Raw genomic sequence first — 24,195 nt, 5'->3', positions numbered from 1 at the left:
TAGCAAATGCATAGCAACTCTCAGGCAAGGGTTAACACCTCAAAACCCTCTAGCAACTGCATAGCAACACCATGGCAACCACCTAGCACCATCTTAGTGACCACTCAGAACACCACAGAAATTGCATAGCATTGAGACAAAAACACTCAGAACAACATAGGAAATGCATAGTGACACCCAGAAAAGGGTTAACACATCATAACCCTCTAGCAACTGCATAGAAACACCCTGGTAACCACCTAGCAACATCCTAGTGACTGCTCGGAGCACCACAGCAACTACATAGCAATGAGATAAAAAAAAAAAACACTCAGAACAACATAGCAAATGCATAGTGACACCCAGAAAAGGGTTAACACATCATAACCCTCTAGCAACTGCATAGAAACACCCTGGTAACCACCTAGCAACATCCTAGTGACTGCTCGGAGCACCACAGCAACTGCATAGCAATGAGATAAAAAAAAAAAAAACACTCAGAACAACATAGCAAATGCATAGCAACTCTCAGGCAAGGGTTAACACCTCAAAACCCTCTAGCAACTGCATAGCAACACCATGGCAACCACCTAGCACCATCTTAGTGACCACTCAGAACACCACAGCAATTGCATAGCATTGAGACAAAAACACTCAGAACAACATAGAAAATGCATAGTGACACCCAGAAAAGGGTTAACACATCATAACCCTCTAGCAACTGCATAGAAACACCCTGGTAACCACCTAGCAACATCCTAGTGACTGCTCGGAGCACCACAGCAACTACATAGCAATGAGATAAACAATACTCAGAACAACATAGCAAATGCAAAGCAACACTCAGGCAAGGGTTAACACCTCAAAACCCTCTAGAAACCGCATAGCAGTGCCCTGGCAACCACCTAGCAACATCCTAGTGACTGCTCAGAACACCACAGCAACTGCATAGCAATGAGATAAACAATACTCAGAACAACATAGCAAATGCATAGCAACACTCAGGCTAGGATTAACACCTCAAAACCCTCTAGCAACTGCATAGCAACACCCTGGCAACCACCTAGCAACATCCTAGTTACCGCTCAGAACACCACAGCAACTACATAACAGTGAGATTAAAAAAAAACTCTTAGAACACCATACCAAATACATAGTGACACCCAGGCAAGGGTTAACACATCAAAACCCTCAAGCAACCGCATAGCAACGCCCTGGCAACCACCTAGCAACATCCTAGTGACTGCTCGGAGCACCACAGCAACTGCATAGCAATGAGATAAATAAAAAAAACACTCAGAACAACATAGCAAATGCATAGCAACTCTCAGGCAAGGGTTAACACCTCAAAACCCTCTAGCAACTGCATAGCAACACCATGGCAACCACCTAGCACCATCTTAGTGACCACTCAGAACACCACAGCAATTGCATAGCATTGAGACAAAAACACTCAGAACAACATAGAAAATGCATAGTGACACCCAGAAAAGGGTTAACACATCATAACCCTCTAGCAACTGCATAGAAACACCCTGGTAACCACCTAGCAACATCCTAGTGACTGCTCGGAGCACCACAGCAACTACATAGCAATGAGATAAACAATACTCAGAACAACATAGCAAATGCAAAGCAACACTCAGGCAAGGGTTAACACCTCAAAACCCTCTAGAAACCGCATAGCAGTGCCCTGGCAACCACCTAGCAACATCCTAGTGACTGCTCAGAACACCACAGCAACTGCATAGCAATGAGATAAACAATACTCAGAACAACATAGCAAATGCATAGCAACACTCAGGCTAGGATTAACACCTCAAAACCCTCTAGCAACTGCATAGCAACACCCTGGCAACCACCTAGCAACATCCTAGTTACCGCTCAGAACACCACAGCAACTACATAACAGTGAGATTAAAAAAAAACTCTTAGAACACCATACCAAATACATAGTGACACCCAGGCAAGGGTTAACACATCAAAACCCTCAAGCAACCGCATAGCAACGCCCTGGCAACCACCTAGCAACATCCTAGTGACTGCTCGGAGCACCACAGCAACTGCATAGCAATGAGATAAATAAAAAAAACACTCAGAACAACATAGCAAATGCATAGCAACTCTCAGGCAAGGGTTAACACCTCAAAACCCTCTAGCAACTGCATAGCAACACCATGGCAACCACCTAGCACCATCTTAGTGACCACTCAGAACACCACAGCAACTGCATAGCATTGAGACAAAAACACTCAGAACAAAATAGCAAATGCATAGTGACACCCAGAAAAGGGTTAACACATCATAACCCTCTAGCAACTGCATAGCAACACCCTGGTAACCACCTAGCAACATCATAGTGACTGCTCGGAGCACCAGAGCAACTGCATAGCACTGACACAAAAACACTCAGAACAAAATAGCAAATGCATAGTGACACCCAGAAAAGGGTTAACACATCATAACCCTCTAGCAACTGCATAGCAACACCCTGGTAACCACCTAGCAACATCCTAGTGACTGCTCGGAGCACCACAGCAACTGCATAGCAATGAGATAAAAAAAAAAAAAAAACACTCAGAACAACATAACAAATTCATAGCAACACTCAGGCAGGGGTTAACACCTCAAAACCCTCTAGAAACCGCATAGCAGTGCCCTGGCAACCACCTAGCAACATCCTAGTGACTGCTCAGAACACCACAGCAACTGCATAGCAATGAGATAAACAATACTCAGAACAACATAGCAAATGCATAGCAACACTCAAGCTAGGATTAACACCTCAAAAATCTCTAGCAACTGCATAGCAACACCCTGGCAACCACCTAGCAACATCCTAGTGACCGCTCAGAACAACACATCAACTGCATAGCAGTGAGATAAAAAATTAAAAACTCTTAGAACACCATAGCAAATGCAAGGGTTAACCCAGCAAGGGTTATCACATCAAACCCCTCTAGAAACCACATAGAAACAACCTGGAAACCACCTAGCAACATCCTAGTGACTGCTCAATACACCACAGCAACTGCATAGCAATGAGATAAAAACACTCAGAAACCATAGCAAATGCATAGTGACACCCAGACAAGAGTTAACACCTCAAAACCCTCTAGCAACAGCATAGCAACGCCCTGGCAACCACCTAGCAACATTCTAGTGACCGCTCAGAACACCACATCAATGTGACAACCATCTAGTTGTGCAGAAATATAGACTCAATGCAGAGTGCTAAAATGTTTGTTTGAGGTTTAGGGGTTGAGTTAGGGGACAGAAAATATTTTTAGTTTAGTTTAAAACATTGAAAGTCCCCACTATTACAGAAAAACAAATATGTGTGTGAATTCTGACTGTCAGATCGGCCTCTCTGATCAAACACCAGCACTTATTCTTACAGCCCAGAGGAATTCCTGCACACACAAACACACACACACACACATACATTTACAAGCATAAAGGTTCAGTTGTCAGTGTTTAAATCGCTCCACATCGACACTAATGAGGTGATTTATGTGAGAGATTGGTAGCTGAATGAAGTGTTTCATGCAACGAGTTGATAGAAATCAGGAATTGACCTCATGCTAACAGCACAAGGCTTGCGTTGTTCGACGTGTTCCCCACATGACGATATACATCGAGAGTCAATATTTACACAATGGTTATGTAACACATCTGTGTTCAAGCACAGCTCCTTTAAAGGCATCATGAAATCAATTTATTTCCTTAATCAAGGTTTCTGGTCTTATTTTGTGTGCAAATCAGCAGTGCATGTCTTTTTAAAAGAAAAAAAAAATCTTCAATCAAATAATAATAATAATAATCTTCTCCATCTCCGAAACGACTTGTCTTTTCATACAAGGCCACTTGGAGAGGGAAAATAATATTAATCTACTTTGTGAAAAAACAAAAGTAGGTTTATTTTTTGCCAGTTTTATAGTCCACCGGAAGAAAAAGAAAGATAACTAAGAAAAGCAGTAGCAAACCTCTCCTCAACAAGCATCACAATTTGAGCTAACGCATGTCTGCTGCACAACAGGATGGGTAATGTGCCCTAATTTTAATATTTAGGATTAGGGATTTGTTTAAATCACACTAAGGCCTGGTTTCAAAGACAGGGCTTAGATTAAGCCAGGATTAGGCCTTAGTTCAATTAGGATATTTAAGTAGCTTTTTAAAAAAACATTACTGGAGTGCATCTTTAGACAAAACAAGATATGTCAGTGTAAGTTGCTTTCAGTTAAAACAGCTAAAACATGCATTTTAGTCTGGGACTAGCTTAAGCCTTGTCTGTGAAACTGGGAGAAATTGCTTTAAGCTGCCTTAGCATACTTTTCACAATCTTAATGATTATATTCTTGGAAATAGTTGTCATAATGGATTTTAAATGCATTGCGATTGTTCTCTTTTGCAAGGAAAATACATTGTCACTCAACTTATGCTCGGTCTGAAAGCTGCAGAACTTGAGTTAAAGGAAGTTTGTGAGGTTTGATCCCATGGGACTGTTTCTCGACACTGTGGCAGGCCAGGAGTCAAAGGTCACGTTTTAAGGTCAGAAAGAAGCATCCGGCCAAAAAGAGTTCAAGAACTCCATTCACAGACTGTGGTATTTGCATCTGAAATCACATACTTCCTTACTATATAGTAGGCGAAAAACACTATGTGACGAAAGAAGTATATATATAAGAAGTATAAGAGTAGGCAAAAATGACTCTGATGACCTACTACTTCTGGTGAGATTTTGAAGTGTGCATTTGATGGACACTTTTTTTTATCCCATGAGGCCATGTGAGAGGATTTGTGAATGGCAGTGAAGCAACGCAACTGATGCTGGTAGGTGACAACATGTCAAATCTAGTATGTTCGAATTACTATCATACTACACACATTCATACTAGTACTTTTTTTCACAGTTGTGAAGTAATTGCTTATTCAAAATAAGTACCTACTCAAGAGAGTATGCGATTTCAGACGCAGTATATCCCAGTATCTCCCTTTTGCATGCAGGTGACATCATGCCAACGGGGCATTTTCTCGCACTGCTGCGGTGAATCTAACGTCAGCTTCTAAATATTCTGCTGGGAGCATCTGAAAGTGCTACGTGTACGCTAGGGAAAATAATTCAGCTTGTTCCCTCGTTCTCTGGACATGAGCTACTGCAAACCAAACATGGGCCTCAGCTCCTGTGGAGCGCAATAACAGTCGTTTATGACGTCTGCACATTAAGACACATTTTCTGGGTCGTTTTATTCACTGAGCAGAGTGAGAGAAGAAAAAATTTGGAATTGAATTGTGAGGAGTTTTTCTCTCCAGATGCTCATCGTACCTTTTACCTTCCCCCACTTCCTGTTCAGCAGCAGAATCCAGAGCTCTGACCTTTAGGATCAAACATGCATGGTTTCTAGCACACAAATGCATCTTGGTCTTATTATGCGAGATTCATCAGTGCTTGTGATTAGAAAAATGAAAACTTTCATCAAAATGTAATAAATGTCTCTGCTTTTAAAACGACTTATCTTTTTGATGGCATCATCAAGGCCACTTGAGTCCACTTATTATAGGTTTCATGCACCAAAAATGCCCGTAATTTAGTTCTCATGACCACTTTTCTTACTCTCACCTACCGTTAGAATGAATTAAACAGACTAAATATGTAAATATACATACAAAAGACCTCTGTTATGAACTTTTCACATGTGAAATGAGTAATAACACCACCACCAAGTTGTTAAAGGGGACCTATAATACCCCTTTTCACAAGATGTAATATAAGTCTCTGGTGTCTCCAGAATGTGTCTGTGAAGTTTCAGCTCAAAATCCCCCACAGATCATTTATTATAGCTTGTCAAATTTGCCCCTATTTGGGTGTGAACAAAAACACACCATTTTTGTGTGTGTCCCTTTAAATGCAAATGAGCTGCTGCTCCCCGCCCCCTTTCCAGAAGAGGGCGGAGCTTTAACAGCTCAACAACAACAAAGCTGGAGAATCTCACGCAGCCAAAATGAGGATTGTCAGTAACGGTGTTCAGCCTTACATTGTTCAAACCGGAGTCGACACTGATGGAGAGACTCAGGAAGAAGTTACAACTTTTAGGACGTTTCTGAATGGTTAGTGGATAAATTTGTGTAGTTGCTGTGGAGTTGATTCAACTCATCGACTAGCATGTGTCGTCATGTTAATCTTTTGTGCAAATCCAGCGTTGAATTGAACCTCGTTTGTGAAGCAGTCCGGTGTAAAATGACGGCAATAACACTACAACAACTCTTCCTCTTCTCTAAAGCAGCCCAACATGGCCTCACCCCATTTGTTCTGTGTTCTCGGGGGCGGGGTTTATGCAAATTTTGGGGTTAGTGATGTCACCAACCTAAGAAAAAGCTTGTTCTAGTCCCTAGCAGCCGTTTGTTGTAGTCCTTAAACAGTGATTTCTGTAAAAGAAAATATCCCCCTTTGAGCATGTTGTTTAAGCTCAAACAGCAACATTACGCACTAACTAAGAGTAATCATAATCAACCACCCCTTTAAATACTCAATAGGATCAAGTTAATGTAACTTCTTACTGATCGATTCCTCAGTTTTCAAACTGTTTAATTTTGTAAGAACAAGGTAATTCTTGTTCAGCATGAAATGACTCCTTTAAGTATTTGTTCTTTAACAGTATAAACACGTCCACTCACACGGAACACAGAAGAAAAGACTCTTCTCAACCTCTTATAATCACTTTTGTCTCTCCTCTGTTTGCGTTCAGTGTATTTTAGGCACATCTGCAATTACGCTTCATGTTTAAGCACAGAGTGGTGATTTCTCATGCATTGCTGGCTCTCATATGTGTGAGAATGTGTGCACGCTGTTTGTATTTAAAGGTTGAGATGGTTTAATTAATATCAGTTTCAGCAGCGTGATGTGGAAACGGTGCAGTAATTCCCCCTGAGCGTGCGTTTGAGAGAAAAGAGGAGTGATATCTGAGTGAAATGTGAGGGAAGGGAATAGAGTCGAACCTCTGTGGGTCAACAGTACATTTGAGTTCAGTTACATGTGCTCAGGGTTCTGTAAAACAGCTTTTGTCTGACGTTACCCCTGAGAAACATCTTCAGTTCAGCTCATGGAATAATCTCTGATAGCATCCAAACAGCACTTTTATAACTTCAAATCCTCTGTAAGAAAAACTACTAAGTTTAAAGGGGCCAAATCATGGAAAAGTAGATTTTTTTAATGTGGAATATATACTGTAGACATATACTAATGACATACACTAAATAAATGCAAGAATACTAAGAGTAATATGCTAGTATGCTCTTGTATTATTGGTGGAGATTAATTAGTGCATTTTCTGCAGGTTACATCGTTAAGCCACTAGGTGGCAACAAGCAACTGTCTTTAAGAATGAATCATTTACTCAACCGATTCATTCAAGAACAGAACTACTGACTGTATGGCTGTGTCCGAAATTGCCCCCAATACCCTTTGAGGGGACAGTCATTTGTAGTGGTGTTCGAAACCATTGTGGATGTTATCAAGTGCACTCATTCAATCCCACAATGCACTGCAATAACGAGTGTACAACTGATGTACGCTCAACGACTATTCTAGAGAATACCCATAATGCACTGTGAGAGTCACGCTCCAAATGAAGTCCCGCTTCTCGCCAGAAGATGTCGCCACAGGTGAATCATCCATCCAGTCATTTTCCAAACTGCTGCTCCAAAATTTCAGCCCTTCTGGCGTGCTCAGTGTCCGAATTCATTCACTCCTTCATGTGGACTACATTAGTGGATATATTAATGTAGGGAATAGTGAATGAGGGTATAGGGGGTGATTTTAGGCACAGCCTATGTGTGAATTATTGAATCATTCACTCAACCGATCCGTTCAAATGCTGATTCGTTCAAAAGCTGATTTGTTCAGTAATAAAACAATTAAAGGGGTCCTTGATTATGATTTTACTTTTTTAACTTTAGTTAGTGTGTACGGAAGCCCTGAACCGCATGGTGAAAAAAAAAAAAAAAAAAAAGACTTGGTGGGGAGGAAAAAAAAACAACGAAAACTTATCTTGTTATTACGACATAATATCTCGTTATTTCAAGATACTAAGTCATTATTTCAACATAAGTCGTTATAACGACATAATATCTCGTTATTTCAACATAATAAGTCGTTATAACGACATAATATCTTGTTATTTCAACATAAGTCATTATAACGACATAATATCTCGTTATTTCAACATAATAAGTCGTTATTTCAACATAATAACTCTTCATTGTCTCTCAAGTATGATAAAGGACGTATACTTATCAACGTCCCCAGTGGTGCAATGTTAAAGTATTGGACCGCTAGTCTAGCTTTTACTGCGATCGCCACCGTTTCGAATCCGCCTTTTGCCGAGTTCATTCTTCTCTAGTTTCACATCACATATCAAAAAAGGCATTTATTTTCAATAAAAATGAAAACAATGTTATAAAAGTGCAAATAACCTGCCTAACGAGTGTTTAATAACATTAAAAGTATTTATTGGGCAGGGTTAGCAGCATGTTCGATATTACCCACTAGAGGGCAGAATAAGACAGGGAATCAATTAAAGAATGCAATAGTTATGTTAACCTACTGTTACAATTTGGTGCAATTCGGTGTTATTTTTGGTGAAATAACGAGATATTATGTCGTTATAACGACTTATTATGTTGAAATAACGAGATATTATGTAGTTATAACGACTTATTATGTTGAAATAACGAGATATTATGTCGTTATAACGACTTATTATGTTGAAATAACGAGATATTATGTTGAAATAACAAGATATTATGTCATTATAACGACTTAGTATCTCGAAATAACGGGATATTATGTCATTATAACGACTTATTATGTTAAAATAACGACTTAGTATTGTGAAATAATGAGATATTATGTCGTTATAACGAGATAAGTTTTCAGGGTTTTTTTCCTCCCCACCAAGTTTTTTTTTTTTTTTTTTTTTTTCACCATGCGGTTCAGGGCTTCCGTAAGTGTGTAATGTTGTTTTTTGAGCATAAACAACATCTGCAAAGTTACGACACTCAAAGTTCGTGAGATTCTCCAGCTTGTTGAGCAACCAAATTGCGAGCTGTTAAAGCTCCGCCCTCTTCTGGAAAGTGGACCGGGAGCAGCAGCTCATTTGCATTTAAAGAGACACACACAAAAACAGTGTGTTTGTTGAATGAACGCACAGAGTAACGTTATAACATCATTTTCAACACACTTAAATGTATCTAATATGATAAACAGAGCTGCGTTACCTCATACTCATGACCTGAAAAGCGGAAGCGGCGCCAGCGACTGTGGCATAATAAAAGTCCCACTGCTCGTGAAAACTCGCTCCTGCTCTGCTTCATACTACAGTAACGTTAATAATCGCATCCATGAACCTGATCTCTTCCCGAGTCCTATCCCGATTCTATTCCACCGTCCGTTGAGGTGAAGACCACATGTCCCAAGATTTTGCGCTCAATCTCATCAAGCTACGCTTTTGTTTTGAATAGGCCTCTAGCGACCTCTAGTGGACCACTAGCACCTTTAATAGGGATACTCCTTTTGCACTAGAATGAATTTTAAGTTGTTATTTGCTGAAAACATCCCCTTCAGCAAAAACATTCAAATCTCATATTCATGTATATTCAAATATATCTTGACATACTTTTTATGATTTTAGCTTAAATGAAAACATGCATGAAAGGATAAAGTAATATTACTTTATTATGTTTTTTACTATTTCTTGAAGGATGTGTTGCTCAGAGCAAGTTATGAAGCATTGTTATTTTTCATATAGGGTATAGGCTTTTTGAGGGAGAAAAAAATGAAAGGCCTACATGTTTACTGATGTGTCATCATCCTTATTTTCTTGTAAAATAATATCTCAGAATATCTTGACAGGCTTTGATCAACGCAGAGGCTGTTTTTGATCTGCCATGGCAACAGATCCCCACAAATAGCTGAGAGTCTATATAGAGAGACTCCAGTAAAACACAGCTTTAAGATTGATGTAATTACAACCATCCCTCTCTCTCTCACACACACACACACACAGCCACTACACAACCAGAGGAACAAATCATCAGCAAAACCGCTATTTACTATGTTTAATCTTACCGGCAGCTCAGCGGTTTGTTTTAGGAAACATAATGGTCACTCGTTGTTACCATGGAGATCACACATGAAAAGATGTTTGCCATGTTTTCCGATGTGCTTTTAAAAATTGATATTTTAGATTAATTATTTGTGTTTGTTCGAATAGTGCAGGCGGAATGCTAACAGAACTGGTTCAGCGACTCATTTTCTTCAGAAGTGACCGTATTCTTTTTTTCCTTCTTTTTTTTGGGGGGAGTTGTGTAAATGTAATTTGTGGACGAAAGCTCAGGTGAAAGTTCAGACGGTCATATTATAAGAGCAGGTGTATGGTGCAGAGACTGGATCGAGTCCAGGCCCGAGCTCATCTGCGGAGAGATCCGTTTATTCCCCATGACTGCAGCCGTGGACAACTAATCATTCTCGAGGCAAATGAGCAAGAGAGTTAAGGTCACCTTCAGAGAGGTTTGGTCTAGACACAGTATAACTGTGATTAAAAAAAAAATTAAAAAATGCTTCATTATGGATTATTTTAGTCTGGTTCCTCTACACATCTCTTGTTTGGCCGATTAAACAGCAGGTTGCTTAGGCTGGTTTCAGTTGTTTCTGCTTCCGTGTGAATGTTCCGGATGTCTGACAGGGTTTTGAGGAACTAGGGTGCGTCTGATTCATTCACAGGATGGGGAGACAGAGACCCACTCAGTTCCCTTTGAGCACTAAAAATACAGACTGCAGCGGCCCTCACGACAGCGCCATCTGCCCTGGCAGACGTCCAGGGACATACACATGCACAAACACACAGTTTCCCAGGGCGAAGGATGCGAGAGCAATAGGAGCATCATATGATTAAGCTAGTGTGACTTAAAAAGTCACATCAAAGAGCAGGACTGCATCCCAGTTCACTTACTGTCTGTGCTACATAGTATGCAAGATTAGGTTGAGTGCATCGCAAATCATAGTGTGTTAATATTATTTCCAGTGCACTTTTGTGTGCATCCAAGCATGCTTATTGGTTAATATTACCAACAACTTTTTCAGTGGCCTAGGCTCTGAAGTATTTTTGCCATTCATTTTTCCCATAAGGATTTTTAAAATGTCTTCATTTACAAGTTATGAGCCATGAACCGAACCAACCAGCTACGATGTGAATCGAAAATATGACAAAAAGACAAAGATACAAGACTGAGTACTTAATGGCTTTAATGTGGGATGAACTCATGAAGAATTCATATTGAATTCAAAATAATGGAGAAATATATTGATTTAAAATATATAGAAACATTGTATTTTACATTTATGCATATTATGCATAAAAATATTTGAAGTTTGATTCACGACTCTCTGATTGGTAGAGATTTCTCTGCAGGATCATGGGTAATGTAGTTTTTCACCAGGAATTCCACTGTTGAAAATTATTATTTAAAATATAAGTTAAAATAATGTGGGTTGATGGCTTCAAATGGTCTTTAAAGGTGCCCTCGAATGAAAAATTGAATTTATCTTGGCATAGTTAAATAACAAGAGTTCAGTACATGGAAATGACATACAGTGAGTCTCAAACTCCATTGTTTCCTCCTTCTTATATAAATCTCATTTGTTTAAAAGACCTCAGAAGAACAGGCGAATCTCAACATAACACCGACTGTTACGTAACAGTTGGGATCATTAATATGTACGCCCCCAATATTTGCATATGCCAGCCCATGTTCAAGGCATTAGACAAGGGCAGCCAGTATTAACATCTGGATCTGTGCACAGCTGAATCATCAGACTAATAGATGATTCAGATGAAATAGATGAAAGAACTAATAGATGAAAGAACAATAGCGAAAAATGGCAGATGGAGCGATAATAACTGACATGATCCATGATATCATGATATTTTTAGTGATATTTGTAAATTGTCTTTCTAAATGTTTCGTTAGCATGTTGCGAATGTACTGTTAAATGTGGTTAAAGTTACCATCGTTTATTACTGTATTCATGGAGACAAGAGCCGTCGCTATTTTCATTTTTAAACACTTGCAGTCTGTATAATTCATAAACACAACTTCATTCTTTATAAATCTCTCCAACAGTGTAGCATTAGCCGTTAGCCACAGAGCATAGCCTCAAATTCATTCAGAATCAAATGTAAACAATATGACAGTATACAATACTCACATAATCGGACGCATGCATGACGAACACTTTGTAAAGATCCATTTGAGGGTTATATTAGCTGTGTAAACTTTGTTTAAGCTGTTCAAGGCAAGCGCGAGCTCCGTGGGCGTGGAGCACGAGAATTAAAGGGCCAGTAGCCCTGAATCGGCTCATTTATAATGATGCCCCAAAATAGGCAGTTAAAAAAATGAAGTAAAAAAAATCTATGGGGTATTTTGAGCTGAAACTTCACAGACACATTCAGGGGACACCTTAGACTTATATTACATCTTTTTAAAAAAAAGTTCTTTAAATGTTTATAAGTTATAGTTAAAAATCCATCCTCTATGGAGAAAATTAAAGGATTAGTTCACTTTAAAATTAAAATTACGGCAAGAATTACTCACCCTCAAGCCATCCATGGTGTATATGACATTCTTCTTTCTGACGAACACAATCAGAGTTATATTAGTAGATATCCTGACACATCCAAGCTTTATAATGGCAGTGAGAGGGACCAACCAGTATGAAGCTGAAGAAAGTGCATCCATGTTTGTTTAACAATGTGTAACTGATGGTTGTGTGAATAACAATTTTTTCTAGTCGTAGTATGTCCAATACTAGCATTCTGACTTGCTACATACTTGCCATCACCGATGAAGTATGTACTTTTAGGCCATAGTTGAAGCATGCAGTTTGGAATGTAGCCCTTAAAGGACAATTTGAAATGCATGAACACATTTTACTTCCATAATTGGAGATATTCCAGAATGAAAAAGAATATTCAACAATATTCATCAAAGTGGGCGTTACATAGAAGGTTTGGAGGTTAAGGGATTGAAAAGTAAGAGGGATTCATCACATGAGCGGAAAATATGTTTTAAAGGCGAAGCAAGTTATTGATTTTAATGAAGACAAAAGTCCAAGGAACGTGTATTAATACAGTAAATTTCATTTCGTGTTGATTTTAAGTGGATTTATTATTCCACCAATGCCAATTAGATTTTGTAATTCCACTTTGGCACACACAGATCCCATGTTTAGGTCTAAATCTGCCATCACTCTCCATTTTTCCACTCTGGGTTTTCTTTTCAAACAGTGTTCCCCTCTTTAAAATAACTGGTGTGTAAAGACAGATGTGCCGTTTGCATTAAACTGATGGAGTATTGTAATCAACTAACCAACAGAATAATGATGCTCATTCACAAACAAAAGCCTGCCGCCTGTGTTTTTAGCACGCAATGAGACGTGACTGGCCTATAAAGACGAGAGCTGAGTCTTGGTTAAATGTATGGTGCATGTTGGATCCTGGAATGGTTGGGGGTCTTCAACACATGTGTCCCATTTAGAATCCCCTCAAAGAGCTGTAATGAGTTCCAGATTCATACATGCTGGCGGGGCTCACTGTGGCCCTTGTGTCTTTCCTGGTCTGAGCATGCTCAGTGCGCACCGACGGCGAATTGAACCTCAGAGTCCTCGGGCTCCGGTTGCCCATTCTGCTTCCCGTGTGCGCCGTGAATATTCCAACAAAAACAGATCTCATGATCGTAAAGCTGAGGGAAATATTCCCAGCTAATTCCATCTATTCTCTCTCTGGCCCTTGCATATCTCTAGTGTGTTTCAAAGGTCGTTGAGCACTGATATAAACTAAATCAGACTAACAGGCTTCAGATAAATGTAGCTTCATTAAAATTCATCTCGCCTATTTGGGTTTTCTCTGCTTTATATGCTATCTGAGGGTCTCAGATCTGTGTGGACAGTCTTTGGCTGGCTCAGATCTAAATGTTACAACCTTTTCAGCATTATAGATTATTGTATGAGAGATCATATAAGCCTCGGTGTTTTGCTCTGCCTCCTGTTGTGTTTGGCTCTTTCGGTGAGATTTATGTGTTTGTTTTTTTGGAGTGCATTGACTGAATGTATATTGGGCGTATCTGTGAGAACCTTTTGCTGAACTGTGAAGATCTCTGATGCTTTTGATGCATCACTCACTCGGAGTGCAAATGAGTGTTTCAATTACTCTAAAGAGGGTCTTTGTTCATAAAAAAGATGTTTTGGCACATTAAAATTGTTTACTCCCATTGTTTTCTGCACATTCAGCTCACTGTAACATTATTTATGCTGAGTATTAAGTGCTGTCCTCTCAAATCATTTTATTTCCTTTGTGCATGAGTACAGAGGAACAAACAGAAACACAACTGGGCTGGTTGCCATGACTTAGGAGTTAGCTTTTAGCTAATGATAGTAAATTTTGCTGAATGATTTCAGATGCTGCCTACTCTAAGGATATTTATTAAGATAAATAAGTAGGCTAATTTACTTTAAAAAATGTTCATGTCATTCCAATACTCAGACTTTCCATCCAGATGATTGTTTTCCAAGTGTCAATAGCTTTGTGTTAGGAACAAATTGAAATTTAAGTCACTATTTATGGGTAATCTTTCTTGCCAAAGAGCTGTTATTTGAGTTGTGTTATTATAATTGAGTTCAAGTAAAAGTGTGAGTGAACTCAAGAATCAGATACCTGAATGAATCATTCAGGCTAGTTTGTGAACCTGATCAAATGATTCATTCAACAAGTGTGAGTAAATGTTGACAGATTGTTTTTATTTTTAAGTGAACTATTCCTTTAAAGGGTTACTTTTTTTTACTCACCCTCAAGCCACCCTAGGTTTATATGATTATCTTCTTTCAAACAAACACAATCTGAGATATATATTTAAAAATATCCTTGCTCCTCCAAGTTTTATAATTGTTGTGAGATTTTGAAGTAAAAAATAAATGCATCCATCCATCATAAATACAAACCCGATTCCAAAAAAGTTGGGACACTGTACAAACTGTGAATAAAAACAGATTGCAATGATGTGGAAGTTTCAAATTTCAATATTTTATTCAGAATACAACATAGATGACATATCAAATGTTTAAACTGAGAAAATGTATCATTTTAAGGGGAAAATAAGTTGATTTTACTGAGGAGACAAGTTGCTCAAGTTTAGGAATAGGAATGTTGCCCCATTCTTGTCTAATACAGGCTTCTAGTTGCTCAACTGTCTTAGGTCTTCTTTGTCACATCTTCCTGTTTATGATGCGCCAAATGTTTTCTATGAGTGAAAGATCTGGACTGCAGGCTGGCCATTTCAGTACCCAGATCCTTCTACGCAGCCATGATGTTGTAATTGATGCAGTATATGGTCTGGCGTTGTCATGTTGGAAAATGCAAGGTCTTCCCTGAAAGAGACGACATCTGGATGGGAGCATATGTTGTTCTAGAACTTGGATATACCTTTCAGCATTGATGGTGCCTTTCCAGATGTGTAAGCTGCCCATGCAACCCCATACCATCAGAGATGCAGGCTTCTGAACTAAGCACTGATAACAACTTGGGTTGTCCTTGTCCCCTTTAGTCCGGATGACATGGCGTCCCAGTTTTCTAATAAGAACTTCAAATTTTCATTTGTCTGACCACAGAACAGTTTTCCACAGTCCATTTTAAATGAGCCTTGGCCCAGAGAAAACGCCTGCGCTTCTGGATCATGTTTAGATATGGCTTCTTTTTTGACCTATAGAGTTTTAGCCGGCAACGGCGAATGGCACGGTGGATTGTGTTCACCGACAATGTTTTCTGGAAGTATTCCTGAGCCCATGTTGTGATTTCCATTACAGTAGCATTCCTGTATGTGATGCAGTGCCGTCTAAGGGCCCGAAGATCACGGGCATCCAGTATGGTTTTCCGGCCTTGACCCTTACGCACAGAGATTGTTCCAGATTCTCTGAATCTTTGGATTATATTATTGTTCCACTATTTTTCGCTGCAGCATTGGGGGAATTGGTGATCCTCTGCCCATCTTGACTTCTGAGAGACACTGCCACTCTGAGAGGCTCTTTTTATACCCAATCAGGTTGCCAATTGACCTAATAAGTTGCAAATTGGTCCTCCAGCTGTTCCTTATATGTACATTTAACTTTTCCGGCCTCTTATTGCTACCTGTTCCAACTTTTTTGGAATGTGTAGCTCTCATGAAATCCAAAATGAGCCAATATTTGGCATGACATTTCAAAATGTCTCACTTTCAACATTTGATATGTTATCTATATTCTATTGTGAATAAAATATAAGTTTATGAGATTTGTAAATTATTGCATTCCTTTTTTATTCACAATTTGTACAGTGTCCCAACCTTTTTGGAATCGGGTTTGTATAATCCATATGGCTCCATGGGGGTTAATAAAGGGTTTCTGAAGTGAAGCGATGGGTATTTAAAGAAAAATATCCATATTTAAAAGTTCATTAACTATAATAACTAGCTTTCGGCAAAAGGCCGTACGATTGGTTTTCTGGTGGAAGAGTAACCTCTGACCCAACCATGATGCAATGACGAACACGGAAGCGCAGAGGATAGAGCAAAACAAAACACCGGTCATGAATTAGAACACTAAAACCAGAATTTTTAAAGAGAAATGTTGAAGGATTTCGATATAAGAGAAGAGGAGTTTGAGTTTGTTGCTCAGCCCTATTTGTTTGAACTGCGAGAGGCATCTAATCTTAAGATACTCCAACATCCTGCGTCATACATCGCGTCAGGGGGTTACTCTTGTGGCGCAAGTCAACTTGCGCAGTATGCATACGGTCCTCCACCAGAAGCTAGTTAATTGAATTTATAAAGTTTTAAATATGGATATTTTTCTTACAAAAACCCATCATGGGATAATTTTCATTTTTGGGTGAACTAACCCTTAAATGCAAATGAATGAATCATTGTGATGTTGCTGAAGTATTTTTAACCTTAATTTATCATGGGCAGAAATTTACCATGGTAAATTTGATCAGTAATAATAATAATAATAATAATACTGTACTTGCTACTACTTTCTTTAAAACCATAATAAGTTAATATGTGATGTTTTTGTTCTCTAACAATAGTATTTTGGTGGACACTAATGTAACCATGGTACATTTTTATCAAGGAGAGGAAAAAAAATGTAAATGATCTGGGATAAGGGAATAAATGAGTCATAAATTGACTCCTGACCCTCTACCAAGACGTCTGACCATAGTTCCTGTGAGAATGTTCCATTTCTGGATCTGTTCCATAATTCCATGGAGGGGTTTCCCAATGAGTCTGGCCATATAATGTAATCGTTGTGTAGATACTGTATTTTTGGCCCCTGAAAACCTCTTCAGTGGAATGGGGATCTCCTTGACATACGGCCCAGGAGTGATGTGTGTATGATTTAATAAAGAAGTGAAAGCAATTGAGAAAAAAATCTAATTTGCAGTCCAAGGCAGGTGGCTAGCCTACATTATCATACAGCTGAACATTACTACACTAAGCTCTGGGAATCCTGCAGCAAAGAAGTTATATAAACATTCTCATGGGGCCGAAGCTGGAACTCTCCAGAACATTGTCTTTTCTACACAACAGCTGACAAGACAGCTGGAAAAGTTTTCAATTCAAACCTCCATCTGCTGTGTGCCTTCCCACTTCCACATTCACACGTTAATGGTGCACGTCATCATTAAAATATTTCTAATATATAAAAAAATCTTTCTCCTTCTGTGTTTGCAGCTTCCTATTTTGGGGACAGCTACTGTCGAATAGATGCCATTCAGGACCTGTCAAGTTTTCAAGTATCGCTCCAATTTAAAACAGGCAGACGAAGCGGCCTGCTCCTACTGGCAGCGGGACACAGAGATTACCTCTCGTTGGAGCTCTACAATGGCAGATTACAGGTAAAATACATTTTGGGTTCAAATCCTTCAAGGGTAGATTATAAACTTTTCGATCAGCAACTACCGTGCATGTGACCTAAAGTCAACTCATTAACATTAGATGACTTCTAGTAGCTTTGTTGCTGTAATTCACTGTCAGTCTGAATGCTCTTTATGTGTTAAATTGCTTTTGGATTGTAAATTACTATTTATGCACTAAAGACAGAGATCAGATTTGGCAAAATCAGAAAGCACAGGGTGCAATTCTTCAAACTGCAGATTATAACCCATACTGACTACACAAATAAATACAAACTCCAGTATTTTCTCATGGTCCTTCAAGATTTCAGGCCCCCAGAACGAGCCACACACTGAGAAAATCTCTTGTGAGTTTTTGAGAAGCAGCCGTTTGGTTTGTGGTGAGAGGGATGACTCACATTCGCTTCCAGCTCCACTATGACAGGATCGTCACAGTTTTTCAGCTCAACACATGGAAAAAGCTTCCACAGCTAGAATGAGTTACTGGTTTGCTCTGAGATATTTATTCTTCATCTGTCACCTCCCTAGAAAATGGCTCCCGCTCCGCACAGATAAACACAGACGCTCAAACTGCCTGCATTATGCTGCTATATGAAACGGTACCAAGACCATTTCATCTGTGGCAGGATTTGTCATTAAAAACGCATTTCTACTGACATATTCAATTCATTCAGATTTACTTTTTTCATCTTTGGAGGCTGCAGATCTGAAATGAGATCTGTGATATTTTCAGTGTAAGTGCCTACACAGTGTTTGAAATAGTAGACTGATCCAGCAAAGCCTGTATCAAATTTCACAATTGGATGCATGTATAATACACTGTGAAAAATCATTGTCATAGTCAGTACCTTTGTCTTGTTTTGTAGTAAAATGTCTAAACAAGATAAATGTACCTGAGATGCAAAATTGCATAAAATATTAAGATAAGATTTACAGGTGGTGCTTGTGGAGCAAAGAAACCCCAAACCCTTGAACAAACCCTATTCCTAACAAGGACAAGTATTAACCTTTAAAGCGTGCAATTCCTCTGGCACATTTGTGATACAGACATGAATGTTACTTTAAATGATACCCCTAGAAACAAAACAGAACATCTTACAATTGCATAGCAATGTACTACAAACACAGCTTAGAAACTGCACAACAGTGCACTGCTAACCACTCACAACACCCTAACAGAGAGGTCTTCATCCTCGCTCCTGGGGACCCACTATCCTGCAAACTTTATTTCCAACCTGCTTTAACACATCTGCCGTGTGTTTTTTAGCAATCTTGAAGAGCAGGATTAGATACTTCAGGTGTGTTTGATTAGGGTTGGAACTAAACTCTGCAAGACAGTGGGTCCCCAGGAGCAGGGTTGAAGACCTCTGCCCTAACATCATGGCAGCAACTTGTGAAAAGGTCACTTACTTCTTATTTTTAACAGCCACTTTTGCTGTTTAATCATTTGTTTCTGTGTGTCTCTTTACAGGCTAGGATTGACATGGGATCTGGAGAAAAGGTTCTGGCCTCCTCCATGGGTCTCCAACTCAGTAACCTTCTGGACCATCATGTGTCTCTCATTCTGAAAGACTCCAAACTCACTATGGTTGTGGACAACCTGTACACAACCTTCATCCCAATGGAGGGTACAGATGAGGACCTGAACATTGACCAGGGCGTGTTCCTTGGAGGCGTGAGAGACCTGGAAGTGGAGTACCTGAGCACAGCCGTGCCCTCCCTGCGGGGGTGCATGAGCAATGTTGTATTTGAGTCTTATGACTTTGATATTCTAGCTACAGCGAGTCCAATATGCTATGACACCAAGGAGACCTGCAGCAGCGAGTTTGAGGCAGGTGATGAAGACACCACAAGCTTTATCAGCCCAGACTCATTCATCTCTTTTCCTACCTGGACCAAACCTAGCTCAGGCTCTCGTAGTCTGGAGATGCTTATGAAGACGACAATTGAGGATGCTTTGTTGCTCTTCCACCCAGGACACCAGGCAGACTTCATTGCAGTTGGAATGGCAGGAGGGTTCTTGAAAGGTGTAATCGACCTGGGAAGTGGGATGTATGTGCTGGACAATGTGGAAGTCAAAGTGGATGACGATCAGTGGCACAGGGTAACCATTCAGATTGAGCCCAACGAGTTCCAGATAAATGTGGACAGTCAACTGGTTTCACACCCTCTTAATGAGACGGAAAAGCTGGATCTAGTGGGGAACCTGTACCTGGGAGGCATTCAAAGGAAGATGAAGGATGTGTTTCAAGATGACTTTTTGACTCGTGTGGAGGAGGAGATCACAACTGAGTCTTTTATTGGATGTTTAGGAGAAATCAAGGTGAATCAGAAAGGCAGAAGCCTGCAGGACGCTCTGATAACTAAAGACATTCATGTGAAATGTGAAGGGGAATACGATTACTCCACTTATGATGATGATTTGGAGTCAACAACTTCGCCTCCAGTAAGAATAACATACATTGATGTCAATACTGATGAAAGACATTGTTTCTCAACAGAGGACTTACCAGAGATGTTCCACAATGTTTCCAAACTTCTGGACATCACTCCTCTGCTAGTTTCTGAGGGTGGAGAGGCCTTTGTCGACATTGTAAACCTAAACCCAACATTTAACCTAAACTCTGCAGGTGTTCGTCAATCTCAGATCATCTTTACTCTGCTAAACAATCCCTGGTATGGACAGATTGATATGAACTCAAGACACTCAAAGAAGTTTACCCTTCTGGATGTTGTCAACAAGAAAATCAAATATCTCCATGATGGCAATGAAAAGTATGGAGATCAAATCCAACTGGAAGTCATTGCACATGGAACAAATCTCCCTGAGTGCTTGAGTGTTGCACACCAATATGTGCTACCAGTGGAGATCATCCCTGTCAATGACATCCCTCAGCTCAGTGCAGGTGACATCTCAATCACAGCTAATGGGCGCACACGTTTAAGTCCAAATCTCATCAAAATCTCAGACTCAGATAATCGTTGTGATGAACTCAAGGTCACAGTCACTTCGGACCCTACTTCTTCTGGATATCTGGAGAATGCTCAACAGCCAGGATTTGGTCTACGAGAGTTCACCTGTAGACAACTGAAAGAAGGAAATATCTACTACATTCACAGGGGAGGAGAAGTGACAGGACTTACCCTGCAGGTTTCAGATGGAGATTTGGTTAGCCAGTCAAGCACATTTAAGTTGCTCATCACCCAGCCACAGATTAGTCTGGTCACAAATACTGGCCTCATGATCACTTGGGATAGCAGTGCCCCTATTGGAATACAAAATCTGGCCATTTCTGCAACTCCAAAAACTGGAGATGTTGTTTATAATATCACTCAACCACTTCTATTTGGAGAACTGCAGTTGATATCAGACAATGGGGTACCAAAAAGAGTCACACTATTTCATCAGTCTGATCTCGAGCAGAACCGACTGAAATACATTCCCAACCTCACAGCCGATCACAACAGCACAGAGACCGAGTTTATTCACTTCAATGCACAGCTCGGACAGGTCATTCTCCCAGACAACAGATTTATCATCAAGATCATACCTGCCGTTGTGGGAATAGCTAAAATGGTTCCTCTGGAAGTTGAAGATGGGCAGCAAAAGGTCATTAAGCCTGAGCAATTACAAGCTTTTGTGGGGACAGGCCAAACTGATTCAAGAACTGTCCAGTACGTGATTCTGAAATGCCCAGCCCAGGGAGTCTTGATGATGCTTGATAAAGACTTGTCTGAGGGTGATACCTTTACCCAACAAGACATTTTGGATGGTTTCATCAGTTACAGCCCTCGTGTCCGCAGAGAATTTGACTCTGAGGATCAGTTCCAGTTCAAAGTATTCGCAAAGGACCAGTACTCCAGAGAATACACCTTTCCGATCAAAATCAAGGCTGATTCTGACGCTCCTTTCCTAACCAACGAGAGACTTGTTGTGCTGGAAGGTAAGGAAAACATCATAAATAAAGAATATCTCTGGGTTCAAACCTCCACTTCAACAGACTTTGTGTACAGAATAACACAAGATCCCAAATATGGTCGTCTTATCAGAGACTCTCCACCCGGTGAGCAAAGATTTGAGGGTGCAATTCGGGTCTTTAGCAATGAGGATCTTTCTTTGAACAGGCTGATTTACAAACATGATGGATCAAAAACAAGCTATGACCAGTTTAACTTTCTGGCTTTTGATTCAAGAGGTGGCAATGGTGGACAAGATGAGGGTCATGAGGTACTGAAGGGAGTGTTTAACATTGCAATACAGTCCAGGAATGAACATGAGCCTCAAAGGATAATTCACAAACCTTTTAATGTTGTCAGAAATGGCCAGCGTTTATTAACCACTGATGACATTCTGTACAAAGACGATGACTCTGACTTTAATGACACCCAACTAGTTTATGCGAGAGTGGGAATTCTTTCAGGAAACATCGTCTCCTCAGTAGACCCAACACAGCCTCTCTACCGCTTTACCCAGGCTGACCTGAGGGACAGGAAGGTTTTGTTTGTCCACCATGGGGCAGATCGTGAGCGATTCCAACTTCAAGTATCCGATGGTTTGCACAAGGCCACAACTGTACTTCAGGTGCAAGCAGGTGACCCTTATCTACGTGTAGCCAACAATACCATGGTGGTCATGGACCACGGTAGCACCAAGACGCTGAACACCAGTCTGTTAAGTGCAGAGACCAACATGGACATCAGAAGTCCAGCTGAGATCATTTATGATGTGACTTCTGCTCCCAGTGATGGTAGGATTATAGTCAGTGGAATTGAATCTTCCACATTTACACAAGAGGACCTGACTAAGGGTGTGGTTTCCTACGAACACAACGACCAGAGCCTTAGCTCAAAAGATTCATTTGCCTTCACTGTGCAAGCTAAGGGTTGGTCCACACAGGGAACTTTCAAGATTAAGATATTCAAGCAAGGTTACCTGTCAGAGCCGCAGATTGTGTCAAACAAGGTGGTCATTGCATATGAAGGGGAGCACTCCTTTATTGACCAAACCCATCTGAAGGTAAGGCTACATTTCTTAAACATATTTAGGAAAAATATGAATTAATTTTCTTACACTGTTGGCAATTATTTTTTGACAAGATATTTTCTTTGTTTGAAGTACAAATCTAAATAAAGAGATTTAAGTGTAAACCTGTGTAAAACTGTTCTTAAAATTGTACATCTCTATTGTCATCTGTGGTTTAAACATAAAATTGCACGTTTCTGCTCAATATCTGAATCATTATTCTAGGCTTACCATAGTGAATCAGGGTATGGCACAAATAGTTTTTAGTGTTGTCAAAAGTACCGACTTCGATACCAAGTCGGTACTGAAATTTTAAAAATGTGCCGTTTTGAGCGCTGCTGCGTGGATTCATAAAACATCTCTGATTGGTCATTGTGTTCACACGCTCATCAGATATGTCTGTGATTGGCTACAATGATCAACACTTCAAAATCATTAAAGACATCAATGTAAATAGACATCAATGACGCTCTTCGCCGAGCACTTACACAGATACACACGGGAGTGTTTGAAAGCAGGCCGCTGTTAGACCCCAGCTTTCAAACGCTCCCGCTCCCACTCTTAAAATGCTTTCAAACACTTTCATGTGCTTTCAAATGCTCCCGAGCGTTGATCATTGAAGGCAATAACAGACATATCTGATGAGTGCGTCAACACAATGGCCAATCAGAAGTGTTTACGAATCCGCTCAACAGCGCTCAAAGCATCACATTTTTTAAATTTCAGTACTGACTTGGTATCGAAGTCAGTATTTTTGACAACACTAATAGATTTGAACACTGTTTTTTTCTCTCAATACTTAAATTTCATAAATTATTGACTACTGCAAAAAAGTACAGTTACCAAATTCAACTCAACAGTTTACACATAAATGGTTTTATGAATGTATTAAAAGGAAATTTGCTCTACTTGTGTTTCAGGAATGAGACCATGAAAGTCATATTTCATATCAAGTTTTTATTCAAAGGCAAAAAGCCAGTGATTTCAATGTTTGGCCAATTTTAAAGAGCAAAGTACTGTATGTCTTTTACATTAATACAATACAATAGAAAAGAAACATTAATTTCACTCGTAAAATACATGACAAACACCTCACATATTGCATAAATATTAAGATCAGTTTACAAAGTCTTCCAACAGTCCTTAATGATAATTTGTGTTCAACAGCTGTTGTATTACAGTTGTGGAAGGTTC

General features: G+C 39.7%; 1 protein-coding gene across 2 annotated transcripts in view; it reads left to right on the top strand.

Moving 5' to 3' along the window:
• The window catches only part of cspg4 (chondroitin sulfate proteoglycan 4), a 71,161-nt gene that overhangs the window by 23,127 nt on the left and 23,839 nt on the right, over nt 1–24,195 (top strand). For both annotated transcript variants that reach the window (XM_048157641.1, XM_048157642.1), the window contains 2 exons: nt 17,797–17,960; nt 19,450–22,995. In XM_048157641.1, the coding sequence (XP_048013598.1) occupies nt 17,797–17,960; nt 19,450–22,995 (3,710 nt within the window). The remainder of the gene's footprint in view (nt 1–17,796; nt 17,961–19,449; nt 22,996–24,195) is intronic.

Source organism: Megalobrama amblycephala, linkage group LG15 (assembly GCF_018812025.1).
Source record: "Megalobrama amblycephala isolate DHTTF-2021 linkage group LG15, ASM1881202v1, whole genome shotgun sequence".
Taxonomy (NCBI): Eukaryota; Metazoa; Chordata; class Actinopteri; order Cypriniformes; family Xenocyprididae; genus Megalobrama; species Megalobrama amblycephala.
This window is presented reverse-complemented; position numbering and strand designations above follow the sequence as displayed.